Below are 13,217 nucleotides of genomic sequence, written 5' to 3'. Positions count from 1 at the left end.
ACAGTACAAAAGGCTGTATTTTTCCACTGAAGAAATTCCTTTTGTTTATTTGAAACACATTAATTTTTTCCTTCCCTTATTACATTTGATCTTTAACTAGCTAGAATTTTGGAAGCACTTTTTTGATAAAGGCAGATGAGTTTTAATGGATACAGTAATAAAATTAATTTTGGTGACATTTGTATGCTCAATAGAATATTGATAAAGAATTGTAGGTTTAATTTCTTCTAAACTGACTTCAGCAATCTATCATTAGTAGAGTGTTAAAATAACTGTGACTCTTCAATTTCCTGATGCATTCATATGGACATGTTTTTCTCCCTCTGATCTAGAGCTACTAAATGGTTTGGAAAACTTTGTAGGAAATACCTCCTTGACACTTGATCTGATTAATGCATTTTTAAAGCACTTGGAAAGTAACAGTTTTCTTCTTTCTGGAAAACTTTCCAGCTCTTTCAAGCAGCTGGGAAATTAACTAAGAGCAGACTGTGAAAGAGATTATTTCCTACAAATACAATGTTGAGTTAACTTAAACTTACTTTCTTGCTTTTATAGCACTTGACTTTCTTCTTTCTGATACATGCTAATAATGTAATCTTCTGTAAAATCTATTCAGGTGTAGAATTTGGGGCTCGAATGATAACTATTGATGGAAAACAGATAAAGCTTCAGATATGGGATACGGTAAGTAATAAATCATAGACATTATTTAAACATATGGCTCCACTAGCTTTCCCTTTGTTCTGGTTAAGCTCTCTATCATCAGCACCCATGTGAGACTATGTACTTTGTCTTGCAGCTTTCTTTGGTTTCTATGAAGATTAAAAATTTACTAAAATTTCCTCTTTTAGTGTGATGTGGTCTTAGAAGTGCAAATTTCTGCTGTTTGCACTGTAACTTAACTTCCTCAAGTAATGCTTTGTCAGATTTGTAAGACTGGAATTTGTGCTACCTCACTTTCTTGTGAAAGTTTTCTGTATTATTGAGAACTTTTCTCTAGTCTTTCTCGGGGTGTTCATGCAAGGTCTGGTTAATGTAACATCCTGTTGGGAACTTGTCATATGTCTAATAGTTTTAATCAAGAATTCTGTAGAGAAAATGTTTACATTTCCAATGTAGAAGAAAAGATTTGGCTCACTGTTTTCATAGAAGAAGACTTAAGAACTCAAGTTCACTATAATCATGAATATAGTAAATACTTCCAGTCCCTTCTTGATTGTCTGTAAAAGCTTAAAGCTTCAAAAAGCCTACCAAAAAACAGACTTTGACTTTTGAGAGGTTCAGGTTAAGAATATACATTAACAAAGTTAGCAGTTTTCTTCTTGTCTGTCACTTTACCGTAAGCAGTCAGCCTCAATGTCTGCACTTGTGATGCAATGGCTTTAAGATGCTCAATCTGATAGCTATGGCTTTCAAATGTGCTTAACTGTTCCCTAATGCAGGGGTGTCTGTTTCATTTTCCAAAAACATTTTAGGATACCTTTAGAAACTGACAGGTACGTGAGCTTGTACGTGAGCACATGTATGTGCTCTTTTTGGTGCAGCAAATCAGTGAAGGGAAATACATTCATCTGTGCATGCCTACATACATGCATGTGTATGTAAACTGTAAACAAAAGCAATATTTTAGCTAACTTTGTAGTTAGATCTAAAGTACCTTACTTATTTTACAAGTTCATCACTTGAAATGGCATCTAACACCTGTGCCTTGGAAAGTACATAGAAATTCTCCTTGGAAAGGTATAGAAGAACATGGTCAGATTGTGCTTACTTTAGGCTTTTTCTTCCTTGGGCATTTTTACTATAGTAACTGTGGATTACTGATTACCAAGGTGGCTGATCATTTTTAAGTTCAGTAGGCAAGCAAATCTCTGCATAAACAGTAGATTCAGAAGCGTACTTTTAGTATGTACTGTGACTACATGAGAACATACCTACGTTGGTCCTTGTTTCCTAAAATTGGGACAGATTCTCTGTAGACAAAATTACTAATTTTACTACCAATGCAGCCACTGTCTTTCATTGACTTTCAAATAGATTTTGTTAATGTGCCATTATCTGCTCCCTGAGTACCAGTAAATTTCAATGATTTTTGAGTAGATTGTGTTTTGATTAGTGCCTCTGACTCAGTGGCTCTTTGCAATGTTTGGTTTCTTGAATGCTTGCAAAGTGTCTGAAACCCAAAGTTTCAACGGATTTGTTTTTGATTATAACTTATAAACTCTTTTTGAGCAGGGATTTTATCTGGCTAGCTTCTTAAGTATATCATACATAAATTAAAAATATTCATTAAAAGCTTTCATGTACTGAGTAGACTGTATGCTTGTGTTGTAGTTAATAATTTATAAGTTGTAAGCAATGAACGACTTAGTATATTTGCCATAGTTAATATTTAAAAAAATTAAATCTGATTTTTAAAACACAGGATATTTCTATTCTAATCCCTTCTTGGCTTGTAAGTATATCTAAATTTCACTGTCTCAGTTCTGATCTTGGGTGCTAAGGTGTTGAAGGAATAGCAAGATAAGAAATATGATGAGGTAATTGTCAAGAGATGTTTTACTTATGAGTGTTAAGGTACGCAAAGATGAGGTCACATAATGACCAAGGTTACTATGTCTGTATTGTGTATCTGGGGTGAGCATTTTCTGAATTTCTTTTTCTGTTAGCATTGGTAACAAGTAGCAGTTTTTGCTATCTCTGTATTTATTAAGCTGTAACAATTTCTGTTTGATAAGGGAAAGTTTGTTTTACCCTTAGCATAAAGGAAACTGGTGAAACATAAATGTTTTCAGTTGGTGCTTACTGAGTCACAGCACTGGCACTTTTCGGTTTTGCTGCTAGCCTTACATACCTGCTTTTAATCCATCACTGAACAGGAAGCATCTTGAGCAGATACATAATAAGTGGAGAACTGGATAAAATTTGTTTTGACTTGTTAACAATGAATAAGGACTTGCTTTCTTAAGAGAATCAAACACTTTAATTCAGATATTTCTGGCCAGATATTTCTATGCAAGGGTGCTCAGTTTGTGTAGTCTTCAGCAGATCACTGCAGCTCCAAGGAAAGTTATATCTTAATGGGAATATGTGGAAGCTGCAGCATACTTCACTGCAGGAGTATGTCATAACTTACAGGGGCAGCTGAAGCTGACACTGTTCCATGTCTGTGAGATCCATTTGTGTGCTCTTCTTATGTCACAAATCAAGAAGATTTGACTTTTTCGTTAGCATCTTTGGATCAGGAGTGTGTTACAGAAGTTAGCTCTGGTTACTGCAGTCTGGTTTTCGTGTGGGAGTATGCAAACTGAATTCCTTTTGGATAGTATGCTCAAGGAATGCATATATACCCATTAGAAATTGTAGTCCAGTATTTGGTCCTGTGAGCTGGTAGTCTAATAAAACCAGTCTGAAAAAAAAACCAAACAAAAATAAAGCCAAAAACCCCCCAACGATTCCCCCCCCTTCCCCCCCCCCCCAAAAAAAACCCAACCCAAACACAACCCTAAACCACCACCACCAAAAACCCCTCATTCCATGAAAGATATTCAGTGTGGCCCTTGCATACTTATTATTAGGTGTTGCAGTCTTGGCTCTACTGCTGATCCTATGTCTACACCAGCAAATTGTGTGTCCTGTTGTTCTCTCCCAGCTGCAGGCTGCTCCTGATCTCACCACTGCTGGGCTCTGCAAGCTTGCTGCTATGTGTGCTGTGGCATGCCCAGGTTTTTAGGTCGTGAGTCCTTGGGTTTCACTTTTCCTTTCTGATGCATTTAGGTCAGTCAAGGGGAGTGCAGGTATTGGACCAAATTCTTCATTGTCTTGTCTGTCTTTAATCTCTAGATTATTTTCTTTCCTCTGTCTTTAATCTTAGTAATGGTTTTCAATAGTTGGATAGACTGAGAAATATTTTTGTCAAAACTAGTTAATTGGTAATTGCCTACTATGAGAAGTTAGGCTACTCTTCTGTGGAAGTGTGGTATCTGAGCTAGTGTCAGTTGCAAAAATAACTTTTAGGGAACTAGAAGTGGTCTGCAGAAGCTGGTAAGGATCAAAATGACCGTTGTGGCAGGTATCAAGCTTTGAGTTTAAACAAGCTGTGTAGATGAGGTTGTTTGTCTTGTGGCAATGTAATACTTGAAAAATATTAAAATTGCTTCTCCTCAGAAAAACTTCATTGTTAGAGATACTGGGCTTATTACCAGGCTGAGTCAGTAGCCTTCATTTTGTTGTTGAGGGGGATGTTCCGTATTGTATTGATTGTTACTAACAAGACATTGTTGATGAGCAAAAATAAATTCCCTCTTTCAACTGCTGCTTAAGTTCTCTCAGACACTGCAGGGGGAGAGATCAGTGATGATACCAAGTAATACTACTTATGTTCTCTAAATTAAATTGATATGGATGAGATTTTTTTGTGTGTATTAAATACAATAATTTTTAATATCTGTTTCTGCTTCATTTAATGGAAATCTGGGATAAAAAGTTTATTTTCATTATTATGTTTCTGTAACACCATAGTCTTGCTTAGACTAAGACTAGTCTTGCTTAAACTAAGGCTAAATATCTGAAATAATTTATTTTTTATAAGCTAATTTCAAATAATTTCTTGGTTTCAATACAAGTGAGCATTCTAATTAAATTGACAGTGTTTTCTAGTAGAGCTTGCACAAAAAAAGCAGGTTTGTGCAAGACAGAAGGCATAACTGTTGAAGGCATGTCTCTTTTCCCTAAAACCATGGTGTGGCTTATCTGTCCACTTTCAGATATTCTGAATATACTAATCCTTATTGGAGATTCGGTTATTTTTCATATATTTGCAAATGCTTTGGATCTGGTAGAACAAAATAAAGTTCCCTTAATTCATTAAGTGAATATTCATTTCATCTTAATGATACTGAGAATTGCTAGGACGTAGCGTTCACCCCCAAGAGTTCTTTACTAGTTGTCTACTTCATGATATTTTCTATTTGTTTTGGTAGTCAGAGCATATTTTTATGTTCATGGGCAGTTGGTGAGTAGTTCTACTGAATTTTTATTAATTTAACTCTTTAACCATTGTACCTCCAAGAATGGGGCTATATCTTACAGCTCAAGTTGTGATGACTCAGTGCTCATGGCCCTCTGTTTTACTGTTGTGAAGTAACATCAAGAACTTGCAGAGGATCTATTTTGGTTCCTGAAACTAGTTTAATCATCAGTTCACAGACTGTGTTTGCCACTATGTGGGAGCATTAACTTATTTCCAGATTCATGGATTGGGCAGGAATTTGTCCATTTAATAGCTATTCCTATTGCAGTTTGTGTAATAAGACCATCATCTGAACTTCAGTGTTGGTAGCTAATTATTGTTCACATCCATGATAGCACTTTAGGAAGCTGAGGTAACTTGATAAACCTAGATTAATGTTCACAAACCTTTGTCTATCATGTGCTTAAATGTATTTGGTTTTTGAAATACTGTATTATTGGAATTTTATTTTTTTACTAATTATAGATTTCTTGTCAGATTATCTGTGGCTTTTTACAATAATAGAACAAGCTTTTCCTTAGGGTAGGACCTTAGATGAAAGGAGGGCGAATCGCTTCCTTTATGTCCGGAGTGGAACTCCCATTTTAGTGAGGGTAGCTAATTAAAACCTAAAGGTTTCAAATGTATTTATAAACTGAAATAAATCATAAGAGTACTTCTTATGATGGAGGGGTAAAGCTTTCTGTTTCTGTGATACGTTAGGAATTGCACACCTTCAACAACATCAGAAGAAAAGGCATGTGTGCAGATGATCTGTATTTAGACATATGTACAGTTTCACTCATTGGGATCTCTAGTCCCCTTGAAATTTTAAGTCTTACTAGGATGTTGGCAGGGTTATTCTGAAACAACATGTAACTTGGTTGAATCCTCCACGTAAATTCTGACATTTTCTTAAATTGTTACGGAGTCTTCTTCATAAGCATCTTTAGTTCTGTTCTTGTTCAGGAAAGTCTTTGCTGGAAAGCAGCAGGGTTTTATTTTTATACTACTTTTGTGCCTATTCTCTGTACTATGTGCTAGTAAATCACCTTAAAATTCTTTTTATTCTGGAGTCGAGACCTGATTGCAAGAAAGATTACTGCATTTGTATAAACAAGTTACCGTGTGACTAAAAGGTTGTTAATTTATTTATAACTTTCAAAACTATATTCAAAGGTATGTATTACTCCTCTCTTTCTGGAACATTTTGTTCCAGGGATCAACTTTGTGGAGTAGTTCCCAACTGGCAGTTGTCATAGGTAGTGTGACACTTGTGTGAGTTGGTTGTTTCTTAGATGTCATCTTAGTTTTCTGTACAGCTTATGAAAGTGTAAACAAGTTTAAATGAGTAAAAATTCCCAATGTGAATGCAGCGTTCTGCCATTGGGTTTGAACATACCACACATGTATGCCCCTTTTTAAAAGTGAAGGAGTCTAGAGCTACTAGCTGTGGTGTGTTTATAGTTTCTCATTTTTCATGTATACTATAAATTTCCTCCTAATAAAAACTGTTGGTCAGCTCAGATGTTGAAGGCCTGCTGGGATGTGCACAGGTAACTTTATCCTTGGAGAAACTTTCCAAATTCTTCAGCATTGAGGATAGAGCAATCGCTAAAAGTAATGGACTGTTTTGTAGAGGGTTTCTTTATTTTTTTTTCCTTCCTTAGATTATAGATTCAAAAATACACAGTTAAGGAGCTTGTAAGGAACCCTTTTTGATAGCAGAGACTTGCCTGCACATTTTGCAACTGACACCTACATGACTACACCACACACTTGGAAATGACATGGAAATTTCCTATAGGGATAGTAACACTTGGAGCCTTTTCTCAAAGGTACCACAGATACTGTGTCAATGGTAACACAGTTACGTAGCTTAAATGTTCCGGAAAACTTTAGTGGAGGCCCTAAATCTATGTGTATCTTAGTGACCTAAGGTGATTGATAATACTTCATGTTCTGCTTACATCATTATTTTGAAATTGTGTTTTGGTCTCTGTACTGAGGTATGTTTAGAGAAGCACATGGGATATATGTCCATGCAGTTCTACAGTTCAAACAGGAATGAAGATTTTTGTACTATTTTGAAGACTGTTCAGTCTCTCATATATCAGAAACTTTTTTTTGTTAACCAATATGATATGAATTGTAAAAGCTTACAGTCCAGAAAATAGCCAAAAAGAATGTTACTTAGCACTTAAAACATCACTTATCAGAGGCCCACATTTTTTTCATGATCAGTGAACTACTCATGTCAGAGCTAGCACCTTTTTCTCTGAAGAGAGAAGATGCATGTTCGGTATGCATTTATTGGTTCCTGTAGGGAACCTTGTCTGAGTTAGAGTTTCTGTGTGTGAAATAGTTGTCATGGTCTATCTGTTACCAAAAAGATCTTCCATCTTCCCACTTCCACTGCAGTGTAACTCAAAGTGGGTGTAACCAGGGGTTGCCTCAGAGCAAAGGCTTGTGTTGCCTGTACCAGCTGTAATATGGCCTTGGGAAATACCCTGTTTAACATTCATTTAGTGGCTACTGCCACTACTGGTCCTCCACTGAGCACTGGCACAGGTTGCCCAGGGAGGTTGTGGAGTCTCCATCCTTGGAGATCTTCAAAAGTTTACTGGACGCGGACCTGGGCCACCTGCTCTGGGTGGCCCTGCTTGAGCAGGGGGGTTGGAACAGGTGACCTCCAGAGGTCACTTCCCACCTCAACCATTCTGTGATTCTATGAAAAAAGTGAGTTTTCTTCCCCATATTAAAAAGAAGTGCTGGATTTTGGAGGAACATGGAAGGGATGTTAATTCCACATAAGGTAAAGGGCTTTTCTCTGGTATCAAAGCTGTTTAGTTTATATTGACCTTGCTTACTGCTGCTTCTTATCTGTTGCTCCGTATAACAAGTAGCTAAACTTGGTTTGGTCCTACTTTGCAAGACTGATAAAGTACAATTATAACACACTTTTTAAAAAAAAAAAAAGTTGGGTTTGTCTTTGAAATAGCTTGTGCCCCTTGGGCAGAAAAAAAAGGAGGGGCAGAGAGGAAACAGATGAAAAATGCCTAAAGTAATAATGATACTAAAAAAAACAAAGCTGTGGAGTATATTCTACATGCCTAACCCTACTATGTTGACCTTCTAGATCTCTCATTCAGAGTAATACTGTTAAAATAGACAGTAAATGATATATATATAAGGTGTTATTTTATATATAAAAAAATAGATATTATATGAACATAAATCTCATGGAGTTTATTTACAGAAACTCAATTTTCTTCTGTTTAGAATGAAAGGGAACTCAGTTTGTGTTGTCTGTTGGCCTATGGAAGATTTTATCTTCTTTGATGAAGAAGGGGTAAAGTTTTCCACCCTTTCCCCAGTCTTTCCTTCAGGAAGCAATGAGACACAATTAAAAATGTTATAGTATTTTCAGGATTTAGATAACGGACTTTTGTAAGTAAGTGATTCTTTTAAGAACTCACAGTTCTTACATTCTTGTAAGGTCTGCTAGAACCTCTGACAATCTTGGCTGACCATGATTAATTTACTCAGGGAGACGAGCAATTTCATGTGTCAGGGTGGAACTTATGATGGTGAAACAGGCAATCTTAATGTGGTAGGATAAGTTCACTTCATGTATGATTTTAGGCAATACATGGAAAACACTGGTAACAACTTGTCTGTTGTCTAGTCAGGAGGAAAATGTTTTATGCATCTAGCGTGCACTTGAGCTAGTCACCATACTAAGAAAAAGTTGTAGAACTTAACAGAGCTTCTGGGTTGGGAACCAAGTATTGCACTAAAAACTTGGGGGTTTTACTATTCCTTGGTGCGTTCTAGCAGATTGTCTGTATTCTGTTACCTTAGTTTACATAAAGATGCACTTGGACTCTCAGCCAAGTGCATATGCTAGTGTATTCTAATCGTGTTGAAACTATTAAATATATTGTCTGTCTTTGGTAACTTTTTCCACTGGAATGGGTAAGATAAAGTGTTTTCTTAAACTGAAATAACTGATTATTCTGAAAGATAAGGATGCTTTCTGGAGACCAAACATGTTGAAACTTGTGCCACTGGTCTTGTTCAAAGACAGAATCTAGATCAAGTTCTTGAATTCAAGAAGACCTTATGTTAAGAAAAGTACAGTAACTGTGAGAAGAGAAAGTTCTCTGTATGCTAATTTTGTAGGTAGGGCTAAAGGGTAGCTTGTATTTGATAAATATTTAATTATTTTCATGGTTTCAAATCAGGGTCATTTCCTATAGTTCTGCAGGTAACTCTCTTAATGCATAGAAGTTGGGGTTTTTTCAGCATTAATATTAGTATTTCTTAATCATGTTCTGTGTTATCTTTTGATTATGCTAAAGCTTCTGTTATTACTAAGTATTATAAGTAAATGTTTGTTCTAACAACTGTCAGGTGCTAGATAGCGCTTCTGAAAAACATGAGTGTGCAGAGCTCAAGGTCTGCAACTATGAATATGTATTTTTCAGGACTGTGTTCTTTTGAGCATATTCCTTTAAGTGTTGAGATTTTTACAGAATACTTTTCTGTGGGAACTATCTAATTTATGTAGGATCTCTGAAGTTTTTCACCAGAGCATATGAAGATGACTCTTGCATCCTGGAGCTGTTTGACAAGCATTATTTATCAAGTACAGAGGAAATTGATTAACTGTGGAGCAGAATTGTGTAAAATTGAATTCAGAACCATTTTCTGTTTTTTCATCATAAAATGATTACTGAAAGAATTCCATCTGAAGACTGTTGAAAGCTGGCTGCAGTTTATGATATAACGGATAAAATCTGCATCCTTGGCCTTCCAACAACCTTTACACCAGCAGATGGTGGGCGTAAAGATGTCATTCATCATTTATTTACAATGGGCTTTATTTATTCTAGTGTCAACAGCTGCCCCAGGGAGCGGGTTATTGAATTCAAATGTGAAGCTCTGGGTTATTTGCTTCCTTTCAAATTTGTCTTCAGAGCTTAGTTGCTAGGAGTCCATTCTGTGCTCTAATAATGATTCATGTATTGTGAAGCCATTCAGTAAATTGGGTTGTCAGGGATTGCCAAAAAAGGTTTAGAGGTCTTGTTCCCTTTTTTTTTTTTTTTTAAACAGCACTGTGCGGTAGTTGGTGTCTTCTCCTTATATGCCTTGCTAGAGACTTTGTCCGATTGTCCCCTCTCTGATTTCTCCTCCGTATTCCTTCTTGTCCCCGTCCTCTCAAAAGTAGAATTCTATGATTCTGTGATTCTAAGTTTGTGCTTTTCGGTACAAAAAAATAAATTTGATATATGAAATAATGAAACTTTGTCTTCCTTCTACAGGCAGGGCAGGAGTCCTTCCGTTCCATTACAAGGTCATACTACAGAGGGGCAGCAGGGGCTTTACTAGTGTATGACATTACAAGGTGAGAATACCAAGGAGATATAACTGGATTAAAATAATATGTCTTTGTAGAATTATGCTATGGTATATAGCAGTGTTAAAATGTCTGCTTTAGTTTGGCTTTTTGTATAGTTATTTGTAATCTAATGTTTTGCCAACTTTCCTTAAGTGCTCGAAATCAAGATATAGCCTACATCACCCATATGCTTCCAATTTTCTCTGTGTAGTAGTTGAGAAGAAGTATATGTAAAGTCTCAGGAAGAATAAACCAAAATATTTTTATAAACTATTTGTCCATGAACCTCTGGATTACCTTTATTGAGAAAGACCTTAAAAATATTTCATTAATTCATTTTTATTGTTTTTATTACCACAAGCTATAATTTTTCTTTAATTATAGCAGACTTTTTCTGAAGTGCCATTCTGTAAAGGAGCAAAATAGTAAAACATCAAAGTTTGGTTACGTAAAAATATCAGGAAACTTCTGCTGTTGCTGTGTTGATGAGGTTGGAAAAATACAGGTCTTAGTGTGATTTTTGTAGCAGGTGTTCAGAAGTGAGTAAGGTTTTCCTGCTGTATTGAATAAAGTCTCTGTACAACTTGTTATCTGCAAAACTGTGGGTACTGTGGCTGGTTTATGAAAATGTTCAGGCTCCAAAATCCTATTAGGGTGTGTGGCTCTCTTTATGGATCTTGGATCTTGTTGCTGTATTAAACAACTTTTACTAGAGATTTCCTAGACATTTTTTCCTTTTGTTCCCCATTTATTTTTAAATACCAGGAAGCAATGTATTCTTTCCATTGGATTTCCAGCAAATTAATCTTTGATTCAGAAATAGATGGGTTTACTCTTGCAAAATCTTAAACATGTGATTTAACATGTGATTTAATATTCAGTGTATACATTCTGTAAAATCTGTAACATGCCATATTCGTGTATCTTTATAAACTGAATAATGAATTTAGCAGCAAAGTCTTTTAAACTCACAGAAAATTATCAACCATTTTCTACCTTCAGTAGAACAAATATTACTGTAGACTGATTATTTGTATTGTTGTTTGGTTGAGGCTGTTAGGGACTTATAAAATCTGCTGAATGGAATTTTAGATGTATATAAAATTACAGATTCTTACAGCTATAAGAATACTCTTTACTCTTTGTATCAAACATGTTTTCAATGACATTTTAGGCAGTGTTCATTAATGCTCCTTGTTTACTAAATTCTTGTTTGCCTATTCTCCCTCTCACAAAGGGATTACTAGCTTTTATCCCTGGAGCATGTGTACTAATAAATGAGTCAGTTACTTAAGTAGAGAAGCTGACTAACAGAAAGGAAAGAGATTTCTTGAAATACTGCTTCTAATTTTCATTCTTTTCCATACTTAGGAGGGACACTTTCAACCACTTGACAACTTGGTTAGAAGATGCTCGTCAGCATTCCAATTCCAACATGGTTATAATGCTTATTGGAAATAAAAGGTAAAATTTAAACAGTTAGGATTTTGTAAGTGGTAAATATTTATGACTTCTCTGCATTTCAGCTTTTGTGTTGTCTTATTTGTAGGTGGTATGTTAACTTTAAATTACTTTTAGTCACTGGACATAGTTCTGTGGTGAATCTAAAACATTTCCTTTTCTAATTAGCCTAATTCCATGTGCAGCATATGGATCAGCTACCTTATGTTCTGAGTACCATTTTTAGAAGTAATTTTATTTTAAAAGGATTGACTGTGAATGCATGAAGCCATGGATTATATGAATTATTTTTCTCGTTAGGTTTTTTACATCTGGAATCATCATTTAGAAGCACCTAGGTCTTTCCCTTATAAAGAGAATATGACTCCTAATTATAGGTGTTTTAAAGTGCTTTAGTTTTTGATTAAGAATCACAGCAGAGGAAATATTAAAAAAGCCCATACTACAGGATTCACTTCAAGAACTTTTCTCAAATGTAAAAAGTGCATACCTCAATAATAGTGTTTCATATTCTGTATATTTTAGCTGGGGTTGGGGGCAGAGAATGCTTTTTCACCATTTCCTGGTGAATTCAGGCTGCTCTTAGACACTGGGTGATGAAACTACAACTAAAAGTATTGGACGGGTTTTACCCAGTTTCTAAGCAATTACTTACTTGATCTTCTCATCACCTAGACTGTCCAGAGCTCTAAAATGGTTTCCTGTTAATGCTGAGGCTTTGATCTGTATTGAAGGTCTTTATAAAAACACATCAGTGAATACGTTAAGTTTATCTGTAATTTTTCTAGTTCTTGATCCAGTGAACTGTAGCATCATGTCTAGATTTTTTTGCTGGATGTAGTGTGTGTCCAAACGTCAAAAGCATCATCTCAGAATTTAATAACCTATTAGTTATGGGCCTTTACCTAATTGACCTTAACTTATCTCCATGCCTCAGCAATTCTTGAAGGTAAAGATGCCAGTTGACATAATGATGTGTATGCTTGTCCCTTAGAGTTTAATGGACAGCCAGATCATTTCTTAGATACTACTGAGAAGCAGCCTTGTGGTAAAGTTCAGGTTTTGCTGCTCTGGCCTGTTCACCTCCTTTTTTTTTTCCTCCTATTTTCTTCTCCTTGCCCCACAACTTCTACCTCCCCCTGAAAAACATGTTAAGCATCAAGTAATTGTGAACCTTGTCCACGTTTTTATACATAATCTGGAAAGCTACTAATTACTTTTTTAATTGAGGAGTGTGATAAGCGTAGTCTTCACAAATTAGTATAAAAATGTAATCTCTTCTATTAAATGAAGCTTTGGTAAGCCCGTGATGTCCCTGACCAACTGTCTGTATGCTTATGT

General features: G+C 35.7%; 1 protein-coding gene across 1 annotated transcript in view; it reads left to right on the top strand.

Moving 5' to 3' along the window:
• The window catches only part of RAB2A (RAB2A, member RAS oncogene family), a 45,379-nt gene that overhangs the window by 14,005 nt on the left and 18,157 nt on the right, over positions 1-13,217 (top strand). Inside the window, exons 3-5 of the mRNA XM_054818683.1 lie at positions 617-684; positions 10,339-10,421; positions 11,787-11,879. Of these exons, the coding sequence (XP_054674658.1) occupies positions 617-684; positions 10,339-10,421; positions 11,787-11,879 (244 nt within the window). The remainder of the gene's footprint in view (positions 1-616; positions 685-10,338; positions 10,422-11,786; positions 11,880-13,217) is intronic.

This window comes from Grus americana, chromosome 2, assembly GCF_028858705.1.
Source record: "Grus americana isolate bGruAme1 chromosome 2, bGruAme1.mat, whole genome shotgun sequence".
NCBI classification, from domain to species: Eukaryota; Metazoa; Chordata; class Aves; order Gruiformes; family Gruidae; genus Grus; species Grus americana.
This window is presented reverse-complemented; position numbering and strand designations above follow the sequence as displayed.